At 41.3% G+C, this 21,308-nt stretch overlaps 1 protein-coding gene across 1 annotated transcript; it reads left to right on the top strand.

Moving 5' to 3' along the window:
• Window positions 1-10,048: 10,048 nt before the first annotated feature.
• On the top strand, window positions 10,049-18,192 carry BRI3BP (BRI3 binding protein). Its single transcript, XM_075262478.1, has 3 exons — window positions 10,049-10,355; window positions 15,496-15,598; window positions 17,668-18,192. Exons 1-3 carry the CDS (start codon window positions 10,161-10,163, stop codon window positions 18,084-18,086), a joined length of 717 nt encoding a protein of 238 aa, XP_075118579.1. The 5' UTR covers window positions 10,049-10,160; the 3' UTR covers window positions 18,087-18,192.
• The last annotated feature ends 3,116 nt before the right edge of the window (window positions 18,193-21,308 follow it).

The following is a 21,308-nucleotide window of genomic DNA, read 5'->3' on the forward strand; positions in this document are numbered from 1 at the left end:
CTATAGCTAGTATTACACATTGGGGGCTATTATTTATGTGGGGACATCTGCCCTTATCTGCATATACATAGTGTAAATCCCTGGAGGAAAACTTAAATAAAAAGTTGTTAGACTGGAACTTGATGAAAAGGGGTCAGGATTTAGGCACAGATACCAGAGGATTGTGGTGCCACCCTGCTTAAATAACCTACGTAAATGTGGTCGCAGTAGGACTCACAAGTTGCTGCAACAATCCAATCAGTATGAATTTGTTACGTCAGCTACAATGCAGTCATGCCAACTTGTGAGTCACAATCCATCCATCATTAAAGAGGGCCTTTAATGGTTTGGGGCACAGGCAGTTCTATATACTGCTGGACAGCCAACAGTGCACTGAATTCAGATAATACTCGTCTATGGACGAGCACTGTGAGCAGAGGGAGGGGGCGTTCCTCCCCGTTCACACTGTACAGCGCGATAGGCGCTGTTGTGGAGAAGGATGTTCTTGACAGACAGGAACGCCCTTCTGACTGTAAAGAGCTACGGTACCGGGACCAAAAGCTCTTTACCCGGGGAACAGATCGGGAAAGCCAACAGTGCGCTGAATTCAGCGCACTGTCGGCTTTCCAGCAGTATATAGAACTGCCTGTGCCCCAAACCATGAAAGGTCCTCTTTAAATGTGACACAGGCAGGGCTGTGCTATCTTTTGCTAAGTAATGTGTATTGTGGCCAAAGTTGTAGCCTAAGGGTCGGTTTACATATGCGTATGTATTCTGTCCGGTTAGAGTCCGCATGGAGACCCCCCGAACGGAATACAAACGCAATTTCAAGCAATGTGCTGTCAAAGCACACGGACCCCATAGACTATAATGGCGTCCGTTTGCTTACTGTGCATAGCCTGCACGAATCATTCAAAGTTGTAGCACACTGCCCACATGAATCATTCGTGTCGGCAGTGCGTGGCAAGCACACGGACCCCATTATAGTCTATGGGGTCCGTGTGCTTTTACAGCACAGAACTTGCAATTGCGTTTGTATTCCGTTCAGGGGTCCCCATGAGGACTCTAAATGGACAGAATACATACGCAGAAGTGAACCAACCCTAAAGCTGGCCTTACATGTCAGATCTTGGACGGCCGTGATGCCACCATTCAGCTGATGAACGAACAATCCTAGCATAAATATTAACAATGAAATTACCCAATGAGAGGGAACAGTTTAGTTGTTAAAAATAAACTTGGCTCAGTGTGTCTACACAAGTTAATCAAAATCCAATTGAACCAAAAATAAACTATAATCCAAAGGCAAAAAACCTAAAACTTAACTTTTATTTTCTTTTTATAAAAGAACAATCCCGAGTATAAAATATCAAAAATAGGTTTCCTAACACCCAACCAAAAGGCAAAGGAATATTAGCGTATTTCCACTTCCATTCCTATTCATTGACTAGGACCTGCGTTTATTCCAAAATTATTGAAATGATCGCGCTTGGTCCTCAAAATAATTGGTATAGGTGTATAACTTTCTCAATCCAAGTTAAAAATTGTTTCACCTCAGATCAGTAATAAATGAGTGACTGCATTGATGAGACTCCATTAACTTATCCCATTTCACTCTTAAACTCCTGTAGCGATTGTCAATGCTTTTTTATATAAATAGCAGGAAACCTAATGGTGTCTTCTAGGTCCCTGTTCACATATAAATATTTCCATTCATTAATTTTGGACTCTGTCTCATTAAACTGCTGTAGCAATATTATCAGCACTTTATGTGAAGCAGGAGGTATTCTGACGCCCTCTAAGTCCCTGTTCACATGTGAGCACTCAAACTCAATTGCAGATTTAATTCTGTCTCACTCTGTCTTCTCTCTTGTCTCAACGCGTTTCCCTCTCTAAAAAAGAGTTCATCAGGAGACCCAATACTCAATCTGAATGTTATAGTCTGCCCCTTTAAGTCAATGCTATGGCAGCGCAGCCCTTCCAAGCCTAGTTTCATCTATCATTGGCCTGTGAGCTTGCCTCAATAGATCAAAGTGTGCTTCCTTAATAGTAACGATGGGCAGTAAAAACCGCTGTTCCCCGTGCCTTGATGGTAGGCACGGGTAGAGAGATGAAAGCCGAAGGCATGACGATACTACACGTCCCTTTATACCCGGGACTACAGGTGCGACTTACCCGATCTCCCGCGCGTCCCGCTCCGGAGTGAGGGCGCGTCCCTGGGAACGCCCCCTGGACACGCCCCCACCCACCCATTGGACAGCGCGCGCGAGAGTCGGTTACCATGATGACGGTGACGCTTATAGCGCACCGTACATAGCAGGAAGACATAAAAATGATCTGGAAAGCCGTGGTCATATCAGAATCCTTAAGATATACCATATTTTCTACCAGTTCAGTTATCTCCAACTAGCAGAAGGTAAGCTGCTTATGACACATGCAAAAATAGGGAACGCAGAATGTAAGTAAGAGTCAGCGTTCTCTAAAGTGAAAAAACGCAAGATGTGAATACGTGTCAAAGTTTTCTAAATGAAAAACGCAAGATGCAAATATGAGTCAATGTTTTTTAATGGTAACCCGATCCACCAGAAATGGATACCCACATCATATGAATAAAGGTCAGTTTTTCTTTGGAACAAAAAAAACGCAGAATGTAAAAAGATATCAGCGTTTTTAGAATAAAAATGCAAGATGTAAATATGAAACAGCGTTTAATGATGATAACCTGATCACATCAGAATATAATGAAACTTTATAGCTAAAAACCATTCAGACCCAAGCGTTTTATACCAATAATAAGCAGCCCAAGAATTATAGTTATCCCCAACCTAAACCCCCAGATCACTTGTAACACTCCCTCATTGTCCATTCAGACCACCATTTTTTATTTATCATGTCATCTCACAAGATCAATCAATCGGTCCAAGGAGAAACCGGAGATGATCACTTGACCAAAAATGGCGTAATATCGGTATACGATCAGATCACGCCTTATTATCCAAACCAAACCCTAGCCCTATTCCCAGCATACAGTAATTCTAGAAGAAAAATTTCCTCTTAGATAAATGCCGTGAAGGAGATGGTCTCATTGAGACCATCCGGTTTCAAACTCCTTAGTCTATAGGTCCATTTGGCCTCTTGTTGTAACAACCTCCTATCCAGATCACCCCTTCGTATGGAGTGGGTGATCTGATCGTATACCGATATTACGCCATTTTTGGTCAAGTGATCATCTCCGGTTTCTCCTTGGACTGATTGATTGATCTTGTGAGATGACATGATAAATAAAAAATGGTGGTCTGAATGGACAATGAGGGAGTGTTACAAGTGATCTGGGGGTTTAGGTTGGGGATAACTATAATTCTTGGGCTGCTTGTTATTGGTATAAAACGCTTGGGTCTGAATGGTTTTTAGCTATAAAGTTTCATTATATTCTGATGTGATCAGGTTATCATCATTAAACGCTGTTTCATATTTACATCTTGCGTTTTTATTCTAAAAACGCTGATATCTTTTTACATTCTGCGTTTTTTTTTGTTCCAAAGAAAAACTGACCTTTATTCATATGATGTGGGTATCCATTTCTGGTGGATCAGGTTACCATTAAAAAACATTGACTCATATTTGCATCTTGCGTTTTTCATTTAGAAAACTTTGACACGTATTCACATCTTGCGTTTTTTCACTTTAGAGAACGCTGACTCTTACTTACATTCTGCGTTCCCTATTTTTGCATGTGTTATAAGCAGCTTACCTTCTGCTAGTTGGAGATAACTGAACTGGTAGAAAATATGGTATATCTTAAGGATTCTGATATGACCACGGCTTTCCAGATCATTTTTATGTCTTCCTGCTATGTACGGTGCGCTATAAGCGTCACCGTCATCATGGTAACCGACTCTCGCGCGCGCTGTCCAATGGGAGGGTGGGGGCGTGTCCAGGGGGCGTTCCCAGGGACGCGCCCTCACTCCGGAGCGGGACGCGCGGGAGATCGGGTAAGTCGCACCTGTAGTCCTGGGTATAAAGGGACGTGTAGTATCGTCATGCCTTCGGCTTTCATCTCTCTACCCGTGCCTACCATCAAGGCACGGGGAACGGCGGTTTTTACTGCCCATCGTTACTATTAAGGAAGCACACTTTGATCTATTGAGGCAAGCTCACAGGCCAATGATAGATGAAACTAGGCTTGGAAGGGCTGCGCTGCCATAGCATTGACTTAAAGGGGCAGACTATAACATTCAGATTGAGTATTGGGTCTCCTGATGAACTCTTTTTTAGAGAGGGAAACGCGTTGAGACAAGAGAGAAGACAGAGTGAGACAGAATTAAATCTGCAATTGAGTTTGAGTGCTCACATGTGAACAGGGACTTAGAGGGCGTCAGAATACCTCCTGCTTCACATAAAGTGCTGATAATATTGCTACAGCAGTTTAATGAGACAGAGTCCAAAATTAATGAATGGAAATATTTATATGTGAACAGGGACCTAGAAGACACCATTAGGTTTCCTGCTATTTATATAAAAAAGCATTGACAATCGCTACAGGAGTTTAAGAGTGAAATGGGATAAGTTAATGGAGTCTCATCAATGCAGTCACTCATTTATTACTGATCTGAGGTGAAACAATTTTTAACTTGGATTGAGAAAGTTATACACCTATACCAATTATTTTGAGGACCAAGCGCGATCATTTCAATAATTTTGGAATAAACGCAGGTCCTAGTCAATGAATAGGAATGGAAGTGGAAATACGCTAATATTCCTTTGCCTTTTGGTTGGGTGTTAGGAAACCTACTTTTGATATTTTATACTCGGGATTGTTCTTTTATAAAAAGAAAATAAAAGTTAAGTTTTAGGTTTTTTGCCTTTGGATTATTGTCTACACAAGTTGTCTGATGATCAACAAAAAGTGAACAATCACATCACACAATTATATTTTTGGCCAACCACCAGCTGAAAACGTCCAGCACATCTGAACTAATCTTTGCTGGGCTTGCCTGTCGTGAATGAATGATCGCAACATTGTTGCAAAAATTGGACGGTGAGGATCTAATGTATAGCTTTAACCTGTTTGGCTAAGACTCCACTTTATGGAAAAGCTGCTTTTTTGTTGCATATTTTGCTGCAGAAGGGAGAAGTATAAGGCCTCGCTGCATATTTCCCTTTCTTTTTGTAGCCACTACTGGGTTTGACTTTCAAAACCACATAATAATCTGCAGTAAAAAAAAATAAAAAAAAAATTGGCTTTTCCACAATGTGGGGCTTTAGACATAAAAGGAATCTGTCACCAGGCTGAAGAATCCTACTTCCTACTATTATAAATGTCAAAGTTTGGATGTCTGTGTGTTTGTTAGTCAATCACGCAAAAACGGCTGAACAGATTTGGATAAATTTGACACATAGATAGCTTGTAACCTGGATTAACACATACGTCACATAGGGAGGAGAGGGGAAGACAAATCCACAAAGTGAACAGCAGATTGATGAAAGAATGAGATGGGAAAACCCCTTTAATCCAAATTGTCAGTGTCCCAATTTTAAACATGCCGGGAAAAAGAAAATCTAATTTGTCGCAAAATTCTCAAAAAACGAGAGCTATGAAGGTAGCCAGGAAGTCAACAGACATCTCCTCAAGCAGAGCTGAGGATGATTGAGCAAGTTAGGCGTCAAGCGGCTCTTAGAGCAACCGAAACGCCATAGCAGGCAGATCATTGACGCCAACAACACGCTTATTATATGGCATCTCAGCGAGCTGCTGAGATGCCGGAACAATCACAGGCATGGTGTGAGGAACAAGTGTAACAGCACGCCAGATTGAGAGCTGCCGAAATGCTGGAGCAGGCAAACCATCAACGGCAGCAATTTGCTGAATATAGGCGGATAATCGAAGCCAACAACACACAGACAAGGTCATGGGCAGAAGCTAGTATTAAATAAATTGATATCTCAGAAACTAAGACACAAATATTTGTTGGGAAAAAGGCGTTACACACAGGTGACACAAGGTTTACACTAGCATTTGCCTCTCTGTCATTTGGGTCTGAATGGGGCCCTGAAAGAGGAAGAGCCCGTCTGCTAAAAAAAAAGCAGTTATCTGCATACGCCATAAACCATAACAGGGTATGCTGGGTGTATTATACTGAAATTGGTGGAGAGAAACGTACTGTATGAAGGACTTTTCTTTCTGCCAATTTTACATGAAATCTGTGACTAACACAGATGTGAAGCTGTAATTTCTGTATCAATTCCTCACAGATTTTTAGATCTGGTTGCTGTCATTCATTCTGCTTACCACTATTGGATGAAATTCTGACCATTTGTCATGTTATATCCCGTACATGGGCATGTGATGAACCCTTGTAATAGTCATAGCACAGTGCACCTATGTGTACATCACATAACCATGGTCAGAAGTTCATCCACTAGAATTAAAAGAATGAATGACAGCATGCAGAGATCTAAAAAACCGTGAGGAATCGATACAAATATTATATTATGCACTGGGCATCATAAATGTTATATTCTGCCAGTTAGTATGATTACAGTCCTACCAAGTTTATATAGGTTTTTATGTTGTACTACTTTTGCACAAAAGAATCAAAATTTTTCTTTTACAAAATATAATATCAGGAAAGGGCTATATCTGTTATTTTTTTTATTCTATACCTTACAGTATTGTATCAGTTGTAGTTAGTCTCATACTGAAACTAGAACACGGGCGTAATTGCCTGTACACTCCACCAGAAAAAAAATTCTGAGGGAGGGGGGCACCCAGTCTCCATTAAGTCATTCTGTCCTGTATACCTAGAGTGGATCAGGGGGAGACTATATGCTTGCAGGACCCCAAGAAGAAGCATGTCCACATATATCTCCTCACTGCCACTTCATTCCTATCCTCCAGACTGAATGTTTTCATTCTCTTTGCATTCACTATTTATTCATTTATAGAGCCTTTTTTCAGGGACTACATACCAGCACCCTTCCAAATACAGACTGCTGTACGCTATGGACTCTCCTGTTCATAGTACTGGCTTTTTACTACTATTCTGCTGGCAATAGAATGCTGTAAAATGATATATGGGAGCTCACCATTACCCAACATTTTATTTGCTCATCTCGCCTCTATATGTACTTCTGACATATTTTACTATGTACTTTGGTCTTCAGTTTGGATATATGAAACTGTCACAGGTTTTCTACGATTGTATCTTTTTCTATTCCAGTGAAGGTGTTGTTATATCCCAAACCACTGCACAGGAAACTAAATAAAACTAAATATACACATGAGGTGCTTGATGGGACAATACATTTATGAAGCAATACTATCCTGGTGTGCTGTTCCACTATATTTACTTCTGAATTTATATTGGTAGGAAGGTAGTTCCACAGGAGACATCCACCCTAGCATCTATGTTACTTAAAGGGATTCTCTGGGCAAAACATATTTTTCTCTAACAGGACTGTTAGTGTTATTAATTAGTTACTCTGACTCAGTTGCACATGCGGGTGTCAAAGAAGGAAGAGGAGCCGTTCCCTGGAGAAGGAAGCCTAGAGAGTAGAGATGAGCGAGTACTGTTCGGATCAGCCGATCCGAACAGCACGCTCCATAGAAATGAATGGATGCACCTGGTACTTCCGCTTTGACGGCGGCCGGCTGCTTAACCCCCCGCGTGCCGGCTACGTCCATTCATTTCTATGCGAGCGTGCTGTTCAGATCGGCTGATCCGAACAGTACTCGCTCATCTCTACTAGAGAGGAAGAAGATAGGAAAGTATGATGGAGTGGATAGGGGGAGAGTAGTGTTGATGATTCACTTCCGGAAATGGGGAAATGGATCTAACATAGCCTTGTACCACCAGATAATCAGAAAATCTCCCTGGAGCAGTCACATGACCGCCCCTGGGATATGGGTAAATATACATTTTTGATTAACAATATAATTTATAAAGTAGGAGGGGGGAGGGTATTTAGATTACTGCAAGTTTTTTTTAGTTATCCCAGATGACCCTTTTAAGGCTTAGGCTAGGTTCATATCTGTGCTCAGGTCTCTGTTCGGGGGTCCACTTGGGGATTGCCTGAACGGAAACCTAATCCACATAAAAAAGCGGTTACCTTAGGAAACCCCTGGTGTTGGCTTTACCGGTAAGTGCCCCAGTGCTGGAGAGATCAGTGCTTTTAATATTGGTACCGATATCTCCACACTTTCAGAAGTCTGGGTGTCATAGCTAGCCTGAGACGACTCCCCCCAGACTGTACTCTAACATAGCCTTGTACTGTCAGAGGGGACATTCGTTACCACCCAGCAATGATGCTGATCTGTGAGGAAGGCCCCCTTCCTTCCAGTACAAGTCTATGGAGTACTGCACCTTCCCTTCTGACAGTGTGGAGATATTGGTACTGAAATTAACGGCACTAATATTTCCAGCACCGGTGCACACACCGAGAAAGCCCACGGTGCGCTTAATTCAGCACACTGTCAGCTTTCTAACAGTATATAAAACTGGACAACCACTTCCTGGTTGCAATGAGAAGCTGATGGGTAGACTTGCCCGTTGTGATGTACAGCTTAGGTTAGGATCGTGTTACTGATCAGAGACATTGTTCTAGCCCTTATTAGGGCCCAGCAGCTAAGCGTGTAAGTGAGCCAGGAACAATGATTGAGGTCACCAGCCTGGACAGTGCATGAGCACTGAAGAGGCATAATGACTAGAGATGAGCAAGTAGTATTCGAAACGGCAGTTTCGAATAGCACGCACCTATAGGAATGAATGGAGCCGGCTGCAACACAGATGGGGCCGGCGTCCTGCCGCTTAACCCCCTGTGTGCCGGCTGCGTCCATTCATTCCTGTGGATGTGTGCTATTCGAAACTGCCGTTTCGAATAGTACTCACTCATCTCTAATAATGACCACTATCTGGCAAATATAGCAAGATAGACAAGGCAAAGTATTGGGTAAAACATTTCAGGCCTAGCCTGGTTCACATCTACGTTCAGTATTCTGTTAGGGGAGTCCGCTTGGGAACCTCCACGAATGGAATACCGAACACATTAAAAAGTGGTGAGCTAAGGAACTACACGGACCCCATAGATTACAATTTGTGTGCGTTTTCCATGTGGTGTCTGCACAAATCATGCCAAGAGAAAAGTGCTGATCGCAGTCCCTTTGTCTCTCTGCATGATTCATGCAGACACCGCACGGAAAACACAGGGACCCCATTATAGTCTATGTACGTGTGATTTCTCACTGCTTTTTAATGCGTTCGGTATTTTGTTTGGGGGGCCCAAGTGGACTCCCCGAACGGAATACCGAAAGCAGATGTGCACCAGGCCTCAGCTAGCTTAAGCTACAAGTTTAAGGGCTTGTTCACACGTGAACAAAGCGGCGGATTTTGACAGTGGATTTTGCTTTAAAATCCGCCCCTTTACAATTGTGGTCTATGCAGACCGCCGGGCTTCTTTTTTCCACTAGTGGCGGGCTGCTGCTAGCGGAGAAAAGAAGCGACATGTCCTTTCATCAGGCAGAAGCCGCGGCGCGCTGGACCGCGATGGTCGTGGCTCGCCGCGTCTCTCTTTGTGCCAAAACCCGCTCAGGCGCCCCACGTGTGAACTAGCCCTAAAGGGATTTTCCAGGCAAATGATATTGATCACCCATGACTGGCTCTGCAGTTATACATTGGATACCAGTGACTGCCATGTGAGCACTCAGGCCAGAATGGAAGCTGGCCCTACCTCATACTGGATCTACTGGGGTGGGTCAATAGCACTTCTTTATTTCTGCCCATATCTGGCCCCCTTTGGGTTTCCTAGTAAGGTCTCTGTAATAACACAGCCATGGTTTTAGGTGCAGTTTTTGATCTTACAAGTGAAATAACTAAATGTGTCTCATCAGAAACATAAAAAAGCAAGGAACCTACAAGGCCTCTTCCAGGATCAGCTCTTTCTTATTGCATCTTTAGCCCCTAACCAAGCATGTCTTGGCTTTGTATACGTATGAGCTGTAGTAGACTTCATTGTGCGCCTGGTGTAAGGAGAAGCTCAGGCATCCTGCTCACTCCCCATCTCCGGCAGGTCAGCTCGCTTTTAGGAAGGGGCCGATCTTCCGGTGCGGGGAGGAGACGGAAGGCAGGACTCATACATTGCATTGTGGAAGACGTCTTCTGCCATCTGCTCGTGTCTGCTGGGACATGCATCTCCTGCGCGGCAAGCTGCCCTGGCTCCTCACCGTGCTGCTGCTGCTGGTGGCGGCGGTGCTGGCTGCACAGGCTACCAGGAATCGCGGCCATGATAAGCAGAACAACTCCTTCCGCAAGGCGGCCACCGGCTTCTACCAGACCATGAGCAGCACATTCGGCGAGGAGAACGTGAGAGCCGTGCAGAAGGTGGGACATGACTGGTGGTGGGGGAGGTGGGACATGGCTGGTGGTGGGGGAGGTGAGGGGCACCCGGGCTGGCGACATGTCCTCCATCATATGTACTCATTCACTTTACCTGTGACTAGGGCACATCTATGCCCATCCCTCTGCATTGGGCTGACCTAACACATATCATCACATTGATGCAATACATTGTAATAGTGGAGCTGGTGACTTGTGTGTTGTGTCATAGGAGGATACATTGTGTGCACTCTGCCAGATACAGCTCTTCTCAGAAAGATAATAAAATAGTCTACAAGTCTATGGATGAGTACAGTCAGGGGGGCGCAATGACACTCAACATTAAGGCCCACCCTTCTGACAGTCGGAAGATACCGGTGCCGAAATTAAAGGCACCAATATCTCCAGCATTGGGCTTATTCTGGGAAATCCGAAAGTGAGCTGGACTCCGCGCTGTTGGCTTGCTAGAGCTATAAAATACTGCACGTCTGTCAGGACGTGAAAAGTTCTCTTTAAATAGACACGTCAGGTTCTCTTTAGTGGACATTCACACGGAGTAATTTGGCGCTGATTCTGACACGATAACTCACGTCATAAAACCTCCCATTCACTTCAATGGGTTCTGTTTTCCACGTGGAACCCATTGAAATCAATGGAAGGCTTTTTTTTCCCCATTGAGCTCAAATTATCACGTCAGAATCAGTACCAAATTATTACATGTGAATGCCCCCTAAATGTTGTTGCCGATGTAAATAGAAAGTATCTGGCAATCTTTAGTTGTTCTTTGTTGGCACACACTTGGCATGGGGCATTTGCTAGTGCCCGAACCTTCATTCTGCGCCTCACAGTTTTCTGGCCTACATTATAATGGAAATTTATGCTAGTTTCCAGCCGGAGTCTCTTCATAAATTTAGTCTTGCTCTATACTGTGGAAAAGCGCTGCAGAAAAAACAGCAATGCGTTGCTGCTGTGGTTTTTCCTGCAGTGCTTATTGGTTGCGTCCGCTACATGAGGCCTTTTTATAACTGAAGTGCATCAGACAAACCCACCTTAACTATTTATTACAGCTGCAAGCCATTGGCCATTAAATGGAAAAACAGAGGTTTAGCTTATAGCTCAGGGGTAGGGAACGTACGGCTCTCCAGCTGTTGCAAAACTACAACTCACAGCATGCATACTGGCTCTGCTGTTCTGGGAACTCCCGTGGAAGTGAATGGAGCATGCTGGGAGTTGTAGTTTCACAGCAGCTGGAGAGCCAAAGGTTCCCTACCCCTGTTATAGCTGAAATTCATTCCATGCAGTTTTTAATTACACTAAGGTGGCATTCACACTTGCATTGTTAATGTCCATTGCTGTCTTCCTTCATAGGATGACAGCAACGAACATTAAACTGTTCAAAGAGAACGGCCAAAGACTGATTCGGTGTGCTCTCTCACTGACACTAATGTAAACAACATGATGGACGCCATCTTCTGTCATGTTTACTTTTGAAGCGGACAAAGTCCTGAAGATCGTCATGTTATTTACATTAGTGTCAATGGGAATAGACACAGAACCAGTCTGTGATAGTCTCTGCAACCGGCAATTTCTATTGCTGTCATCCTATGACGGTAGACTGCAACGGACATTAACAACATCTGAATGCCCCCTAAGAAACAACTGCATCGTGTAAACACAGCCTCAGTGCTTCTGCAGATTCATTGTTACACCTCTAAGCAGGTGCATGTTCATCACCTAGTTATGTAACTAACCACACGTCCTGCCAGTACATGTAAACCTATGAAAATACATGAAGATATAGTAGGGCATGTTCATTGCATAATGCTATGATTGGCATACACCTGCTTATAGTGGTGTTATGTTGTGTCTACGATCTTAGTGAGAAAAAGTTCTGAATGTCACAATGTGGCAACACAAAGCATTTTTTTTAAGGGAGTCTGCCATGGTGAATCATATTAAATCAGAAAAAAAATTTATATAGGTTGTGGCTCAACTGAATGTAAAGAATTTAAGACTTTTTCCATGAACATTTCTGCCTCCATTGTTGAGATATTTGTTTATTTCAGAATTTGTAAATGATCAGTCTACAACAGCGAGGGCAGTTACCTTGCTCCAAACTCCTACGCCCCACACTGCTTTATTAGTGGAACTTTAATTGCAGTACCTATGCTTATTGGCACAGTGTGTACAGCAGCAGCAGCGCACCTCGTGGTATGTAAACATTGTGCGCCACGCTGTACAGGTGAACTGCGGTGGTCCCGGGAGTCCGAATTACACAGATCTAATATTTATGGCCTTTTCTAAGGATATTTACACTCAGGATAAAAACATTACAGTGCATAATGTAGACATGTTTCAAGTGAACACAGTCTTAATTATAACATGACTAAGGCTTTATTCAGATCGCGCTTACGATAATTACATCCGCTTAGTAGATGTGTTTAACGGATGCAAATATAGATCTGATTTTGTTTTTTAAATGAAGGACGCAAAAACAGAGTAGACCTTATATTTGTGTCCGTCCAGATAAAAATGGACAAAATTGGATCAGTTTTTTCTTCTTGTCTTTAACATTGATGTCTATGTAAACAGATAGCCATCCATTAAATAGATGTAAAAAACGTGATCTGAATAGAGCCGAAGACTGTGTTCAGTATTAGGATCAATATATAGCCCAGTGATGCTTTTTATCCTGAACGTAAATAAAGTTGCATAGGATTTCTTAAAAGACCTACTGGAGTGCTGGACTTTATATGCAACGTGAGTCGGTGTGCCAGGACTGACCATGCACCCGAGGGTAATGTCCGCACACAAGGTGAGCTGATGATATACTATTACCTGCTGTTTAAAGATGGAAGAGGTTTCAAAAAGAGTGGGACTTGTAGATGAAGAGCTCCTTCCTACTTGAACCACTTGGGCTAAAAACAGTCATAGGTTGGGGCCCTGTGTGATGTCAATTTTGCGGGGGAAAAATGCGGCGTATTACAGTCATTGCAAGGTGGATGGGATTCTAGCAAATCCCAGCTACATTCGAAAAAGTGTATGCTGTGGACATGCTACGATTTCCAAAACCGATGAAATTTTGGAAATTGCAGCATGTCAGTTATACTTAAAGGGGCTTTATCACTAGGAAAAGTCATTTTTAACTAATCACATCTTTGCATAGCCTTTAGAAAGGCTATTCCACACCTACCTTTAGTAGTGGTTTCTGAATAAGTCTGTTTTTATTCATATGCTAATTAGACTTGTGCACGATACATCGTGCACTCCTCTCCTGTTGTTTCCTATGAGCACAGGCTGCTGATGACTCAGCTTCCTGTTTGCGCACACATAGGAGATAATAGCAGAGACGAGTGCTGCTGGGAACTTCCTGTGCTGGCTGGAAGCTCATTAGCATATGAATAAAAATGAACTTATTCAGAAACCACTGAGGCAATCTACATACTAAAGGTAGGTGTGGAATAGCCTTTCTAAAGCCTATGCAAGAATGTGATTAGTTAAAAATGACTTTTCCCAATGACAACAAAATTATGCTGTATGAGCCCCACATATGCGTGAATAGCCTTTAAAAAGGCTATTCAGGCACCGCTAATCTTATTTTAAACCCCGCTCCCGTTTTAAAATAAAACTATAAAAACATCATACCTTTGCATGCACCGGTCATGCACGATCCGACGTCATCTTCGGTGCCACCTTCCTTTTCTTAATTCTTCCAGCGACGTCCTCCTGTCCTGGCTCTTCTCCGCCTTCATCTTCTGTTCTTCCGGAGTGAAGACGTTCGCGAGCGTACTGCGCTTGCTCGCGTAGTTCTAAGTCATACTTAGAACTACAACAAAAATGGCGCGTGCGCAGTAGCGCTCCGGAGGGAGTGCTACTGCACACGCACGGGATTTGAATGCAACCCGCCGGAAGAACAGAAGATGAAGGTGGAGAAGAGCCAGAACAGAAGATGAAGGTGGAGAAGAGCCAGAACAGAAAGACGTCGCTGGAAGAAGGGACCGAAGATGACGTCGGATCGTGCACGACCGCCCATTGTGTGCATGCAAAGGTATGATTTACATCTATGTTTTTATAGTTTTATTTTAAAATGGGAGCGGGTTTTAAAATAAGATTAGCGGTGCCTGAATAGCCTTTTTAAAGGCTATTCACGCATATGTGGGGCTCATACAGCAAAATTTTGCTGATAGAGCCCCTTTAAGGAAATTCTGGCAGTTTCCCTACAGGTATAATTGAAACATAAATTTTTTCACTTTCTGTAAAAAGCATTGTGAGAAAAAACACGATGCATTGCTATCGCGGCTTTTCCTGCAGCACTTTTTTGCTGCAGCCCGCTATGTGGAGCCCCAGCCATAACATTTTTTTTTTCTTTCAAAAAATATAGTGTATGAGACCAATGCTACTTGTTAGTAGGAAATGAGAAACTACCTGTGGTTATTTCAGGTCTGATGGTGGTTTGCCAGGCTAAAGCAGAAGTATTTTTTTCTCTGCATCTATACTTCCCCCACAGAAATTCGAAACACACAAATCATTAAAATTATCAGTACATTCTTAATCATTTACATTTATATATTTATTGTATTTACAATATTTTAAAGACATAGAAACAAACAATACCTCAAAGTTAGACAGTATTACCTGGCATATATGTATAAATAACAGTAAGATGTTATAAATGGGATTCCTAATCCCATATAAAAATATGTAAAAACAGGCTAAATACGGAATGTCATGTTAATACATAACAAACATACAGCTGCACTGACATTCGTTTCGTACCCAAGCTGCATCTACGTCAATATTCTGGTCTCATGCATTGTCACAAATATTTCCTGTGAATGGGATTTGGTTTTTTTAAGCGATTCATACTTGCTTCTTAGAACAATGAGATTACCACGCCTTTAAACTGAATAGAAATTCTTATTCATAGCAAAAATACAAAGTATATTATGAGATATGTGTTAAAAAAAAAATCTTCCTTTATGTGTGGATGTATCCTACTAGTGCTGAAGGTCATTTCAGCCTCTGTAGTCACTGAATCACTTCTTATTACCCATGGTTGATAGAGCACCGTAAGTACAGTCATTTTCTGTCCATTTGTAGCAGAGTGAAATTTTATTCATCCAAATTTCTTGTCGTTTCTTTTTAGTTCTTTTCACGACTGACTGAGAGGTTTGTGTATGGAGTTGATGTGTTGGTGGACACTCTGTGGAGAATATGGACGGACCTGCTGGATGTGTTAGGGATTGATGGTGAGTAGGTTATTTAAAGCCTGTTGTCTTACAAGCACCGATAACATATTCCAGATAAGGTTGCGTAGCAAGGTAAGAAATATTTCCAAATGAAGATTTCAATGTGACATAGTGTTTGATAGAAGAAAAATCGCTTGTCTATGCTGAATATTCTCACTCCTCAGAGGGTCAAAAAATGAGGGGAGGCTGTCTGTTAAATAGCCCATTGATTTGGCCATTTAATGCACTATGAACTTAGCTTAAGTAGAGTAAAATTAAAAGTTTTCCATAAATTGTATGTTATGCAAAGTTTTTTTCCTCTTTATTGCTCCCATGTGTAAAATGATAAAAAGGAGAAAGTTTGCAAATTGTCTTTAATAAAAAAAAAAAAAAAAAAAGCCCTACTATTCTGTATATAGACCCTAGAACAGGCCTATGTTTCTATATGGTTAGGGTGCATTCACACTGAGTAAACGCTAGCTTATTCTGAACGTAAAACACGTTCAGAATAAGCGGCGTCTAAAGCAGCTCCATTCATTTCTATGGGAGCGGGGATACGAGCGCTCCCCATAGAAATGAATGGGCTGCTTCTTTCACTCCGTGCAGTCCCATTGAAGTGAATGGGGAGTGCCGGCGTATACGGCAAGCTCTGCTCATGCCGGAGCGTACACGCCGGCACTCCCCATTCACTTCAATGGGACTGCACGGAGTGAAAGAAGCAGCCCATTCATTTCTATGGGGAGCGCTCGTATCCCCGCTCCCATAGAAATGAATGGAGCTGCTTTAGACGCCGCTTATTCTGAACGTGTTTTACGTTCAGAATAAGCTAGCGTTTACTCAGTGTGAATGCACCCTTACATGTTAGAAACAAACCATGTAGATAATTTATTAGGACTAGTGTTTCCTACATTAGGGTGCATTCACACTGTGTAAACGCTAGCTTATTTTGTAGAGTAAAATTACACTTGTAAATTTTGCTATCCCATTGACTTCAATGACATTTTACAGGCGTATTTTTACAATTGTAAAAAAATATCATTGAAGTCAATGGGATAGCAAAATTTACAAGTGTAATTTTACTCTACAAAATAAGCTAGCGTTTACTCAGTGTGAATGCACCCTTAGTCTTGGTCAGTTTCCCTTCTGGTGCGAGATGCACTATAATTATTAAGAGGGTCCAGCCATTCTGGAACCTCTTTGCAGATTCTAAACAGCCAGGCACTGGTGTAGATTTCATTTGTAACTTGCCGTAGTTTTCTGGCATGAGTTATGGTAAATCTGTTGTGCCAAGATGTTCACGTCCTGGCCCACCTTGGTCCTTGCTCTGGCATATATTTTCCATTTACTTTTCTTTTTATTTAAAAAAAAAAAAGCCACAAAGAGGTGTGGTTTTTGCGGAGAGAATTTTTACTGACACTATTACCCCATTGTCAAGCAGCATAGATAGCATGTTAAATTGGAATAGTGTTTTGATCTGGTCATTAGATTGATGTTGGCGGTACCTCCTAAATTTCCTTTAACAGATATTGGGGGAAGATGTGGTGCAGTATTTTGGATTTCAACATACCTAATCCTTTTGTTCATGAGGCGATCAGCTGCTGCCAGAGGTATTTGGCAGGTGCTATCTCTCCTCTTCCTATTGGGTACACATGTATGTATGGCCCCTATGTTTTTTGATATGTATCAGAATGTCTTTTTACTAGACATGAGCGAACACTATTCGAAACATTCATTTCCAATAGCACGCTCCCATAGAAATGAATGGATGTAGCCGGCGCACAGGGTGTTAAGCGGCCGGCTGCCAGCAAAGTTTCTGTGTCGGCTGCTTCCATTCATTTCTATGGGAGCATGCTACTCGAAACAGCTGTTTCGAATAGTGTTTGCTCATCTCTACTTTTTTACCCCTTATGTGACCTTAATCTTAAAAGTTGAAGAACCTCTGTAATAGACATTTGGGCAATGAATTATTTTCTCAATAGACGTCACTAAACGTTGTGCTGCAACTTGTCATATTTCATGATTGAAATCAGTTAATTGAGCTTTCCTTATGCCTTTAACTAATGGTACATTTTTTTTTGTTTGTTTTTCAGCATCCAACCTCACTCACTACTTTAGCCCAGCTTCAGTCGCCAACAACCCCACTCGGGTCCTGATGCTAGTGGTGGCTCTACTCCTGGCATATTGGTTTTCCTCTCTTTTCCTGGGATTTTTCTTCTATATCTTACATGTTATCTTTGGACGTTTTTTCTGGTTGGTCAGAGTGTGCCTGTTTGCACTGTCCTGCGTATATATCCTCCAGAAGTATGAAGGGGAACCGGAGCACGCAATGCTGCCTCTTTGTTTTGTTGTAGCCATCTACTTTTTGACAGGGCCGGTTGGAGTTTACTGGAGGAGGAATAACAATAACAACCTGGAAGACAAGATCGATCACTTGGACAATCAGATCAGGCTATTAAATATCCGTCTTACAAGGGTGATAGAAAGTCTGGATAGAGCCAATGACCAGTAATCCTTATGTATTCGGTAGATCTCACCAGCTCCTTCTAGCACATAAAGCACTCTTGTTTATAAACTGGATGTGTATCTCTAATATATTCTGAATTCTATGTAGTAGAAAAAAAAAATTAATTGCAATAGGCCAAAAAAAAACATTTTGCCAACTTAAATGTTCAGGTTTTACAGGAAATACCTTAATTTTTTTTGTATCAATCCCACTATTATTGGAGACTTTAAATAGTTGTAACACTGAAGACTTTTCTACCTTGCTAAAATGTATTGCAGCCTTCTTAAAATATATCTTTCACTATTGTGGGTACTTTTGCTAAAATACAGCGGAATTGCAATTTCTTGGCCAAATATCTCCTCTGAAAATCAGGGCAACTGCAGGGAAATCAAAATCCTTGCATTTGGCCATCGGTAAATTGCAGACCCCATATACAACTTAAGAGTGGCGAACCTGAATTCCTGATCACTTCTCTGTTCTAGTGTTTAAAGGCATTTTCCCATGAACATAACGACATTTACATTGGTAGACCATTAAAAGTGAAAGTTTTTTCCAAGTATAAATGATATAAATTAGCAGAGTTTGAATGATTTTATCTAACCATCTTAAGAGATATCTTTTGTCTTAGGTTACCAAAGAATACGACCATGAATGATATGAACATGGCCTGGCACTTTTCAGAAACCCAGGCATCAGTTTTTGTGGTGTTATCTTCTGTAGGGACACAGAAGAAAGGAGAAACAATGCATGCACAAAAAGATAAAGTTGTTGCAATAAGATAATCTTAGCTGGTTTTCTGACTCAGTCTATAGTAAGTTCCTGTATTCATGTTCGTGCCCGTTGGTAGCCTATAAAGTCTAAAGATAGAATGATTAGAGAATATTTAAGATGTTGTCAAATTTTTCATTATTTCTGCTAGGTTCACACCCGCACTCAGGTTTCCATTCTTCTTGGGGACCCAAAAAATGGAAACCCCGGGTTTCTGCTTGGTTTGCGCCCGACAAAATGCGGAGTGAAAAATCCTGCTTGCAGTACTCTTCTCTGCATTTTTGAAGCAGTATTGGGGATGAAATCCCCAAACGGACAATGAACGCTAGTGTGAATCCAGCCTTATATTTACAAAAACTGTTTTAGCTTTTGTTTAAATATGGTTATGTTCATGAGAAAACCCCTTTAATAACCAATATGATTGATGATATATTAATGGCTTATCTGGCTTATTTCTTAGCATTTCTTATGTTTGAGTGCTGCTGGTAGGGCCAATAACATTAAAATTCTTGGCTGGCTGGTCAGATCCTCTGTCTGCTGGCTGACATCAGCAGTGACATCTTGTTTGTGTATTGACCGCTGCAGCTGGTCACAAGCCTCAGTAGTGACCTCTTCACAAACAGTATATGACACAGGTGCAAGCCTCTTAAGAATTGTGGCACATCTTGGGCCTTTCCATTCATCAGAACTAGCATTAGCTAGTCGCTGGTGTAGTTTTATGGTCTAATTTTACAGTAGATTCCTGGTGAAAATTATAATAAATTTGTCAGCCTGTGCCTGCAATGCCTCCCCCAATGATACCCTTATAGTTCCATGAGCTGCATAAGAAGGAGGAAGTCAGAATTTTTGGTGCAAAATGACATGTACCAAAAGTTGTGACTGTTTTATGCCAAAAAGCGGTAATACATTCCTCCTAGTCAGTTTATGGGAAGGGGAACAAAAGAGAAACATTACAGATCATTTTTATAGATCTTCATGGATCCAATAGAATTATTGGGTTTCCTATGGATTATTCAGTTCCTGGAATGGAGATTGGATCCCTGTAATGTAAGTGTGCCCTGAGCTGCACCTATTTCACTGGTTCCTTGAGTGAGACCCCAATTCCTCAATGACCATAATATTACTTTTTTTTTTCTCCTGATAAAACTGCAAGAAAAAAGTAGATACAAAATATGTATTAGAAGAAAGTGTTTATGTGCATCCTTTAAAGCAACTCACTGCCTAAAAGTCTTGCATCTGCTAAGAATATCAATGTGTATAATCTGTAATGGATTTGAAATGTGCTTTTTAGATCTTTAGAGTGGTCAAGATTAATATTTTTAAAATAGGAAGTAATTGCTGTTGTGTTTTTATACCTTTTTAATAGTTTTTTTTTCTGCTTGTGCGAAGTACACAGTTCTGTGGATTACATAGAATTGTCTGTATATTTACATTCTACCTATGTGCTATTACAGCTGTGATTTATGTTGTTACACTCTCTGAAATAGCAGGTTTTATTAGACAAGTTTATATCGTGTTATTGTTTTTAATATGTGTTGTCTTATGTTATAGGGGGTGGATTGAAAATGAATTCCCAAATTTTACTTGGTTGGAAATTTAGCAGCTGAATGTCACCATACCTGTTGCTGCTTAGATCTTTCTCAGGGGTTTGACAAGCAGCAATAAACTAGTTATGTTCAGTGTGATGCTTGTGTTCAATAGCGATACTGCTTTTTTTTTTTCTATCTTTTTCTTATTTGTGATGACTATCCAAGTTACAGGCTTCAATGATACAAGTAATCTTTCTATTATAAGAAATATCAGGGTTTTTTTCCTTTACATATAGAGAAATATGATTAATGTGGCTCTGACGTGAAAGCATAAAGTAACGTAAAGATTTTTTCATGCCTTGACTTTACAGATCTGCAATTTATTTGTACAGTCATTATTTGCATCATTATGTGGTCAGATTTTTTTGGTCAGATTTCTACATATGGTGTCTTGTCTGGATTTGTTTCTTGTCATTTTAGTTATATGGCAGTGTCCTTGTTTATACCTGGACCATTTTTCTTTGGCTAAAGGTTACCTATTTGAATAAGAAACCATAGAATCATACACATTTAGTAATATTCTGTTATTCTGCTATGTTAATGACTTGATAGTATTTTCTCATCTAAAAATGGCTAACTATGGCTAGTAGATTAGACCTTTCACGCAAGATTAAATGAGTGAAGGATACTGTTGACCCTATCCAAAAACTTGGTGGTCGTTCTTTGTTGATGGATGTGACATAGTCAGTCTGATTGTCAAACATCGCTGGAACTTTATTAGTTATTCAGAGTGTTACTTTGTTTACTGCTGGTGTTTTTCTCTTCTAGATGCAGGCTGCATAGGAAGAGGTGATTTGTTGATGTAATGCCCTTAGGACAGGAATCTTCATATTTGACTTTATATAGCAATGCACTCTATGAAACTGAATGG

Source organism: Leptodactylus fuscus, chromosome 1 (assembly GCF_031893055.1).
Source record: "Leptodactylus fuscus isolate aLepFus1 chromosome 1, aLepFus1.hap2, whole genome shotgun sequence".
NCBI lineage: Eukaryota > Metazoa > Chordata > Amphibia > Anura > Leptodactylidae > Leptodactylus > Leptodactylus fuscus.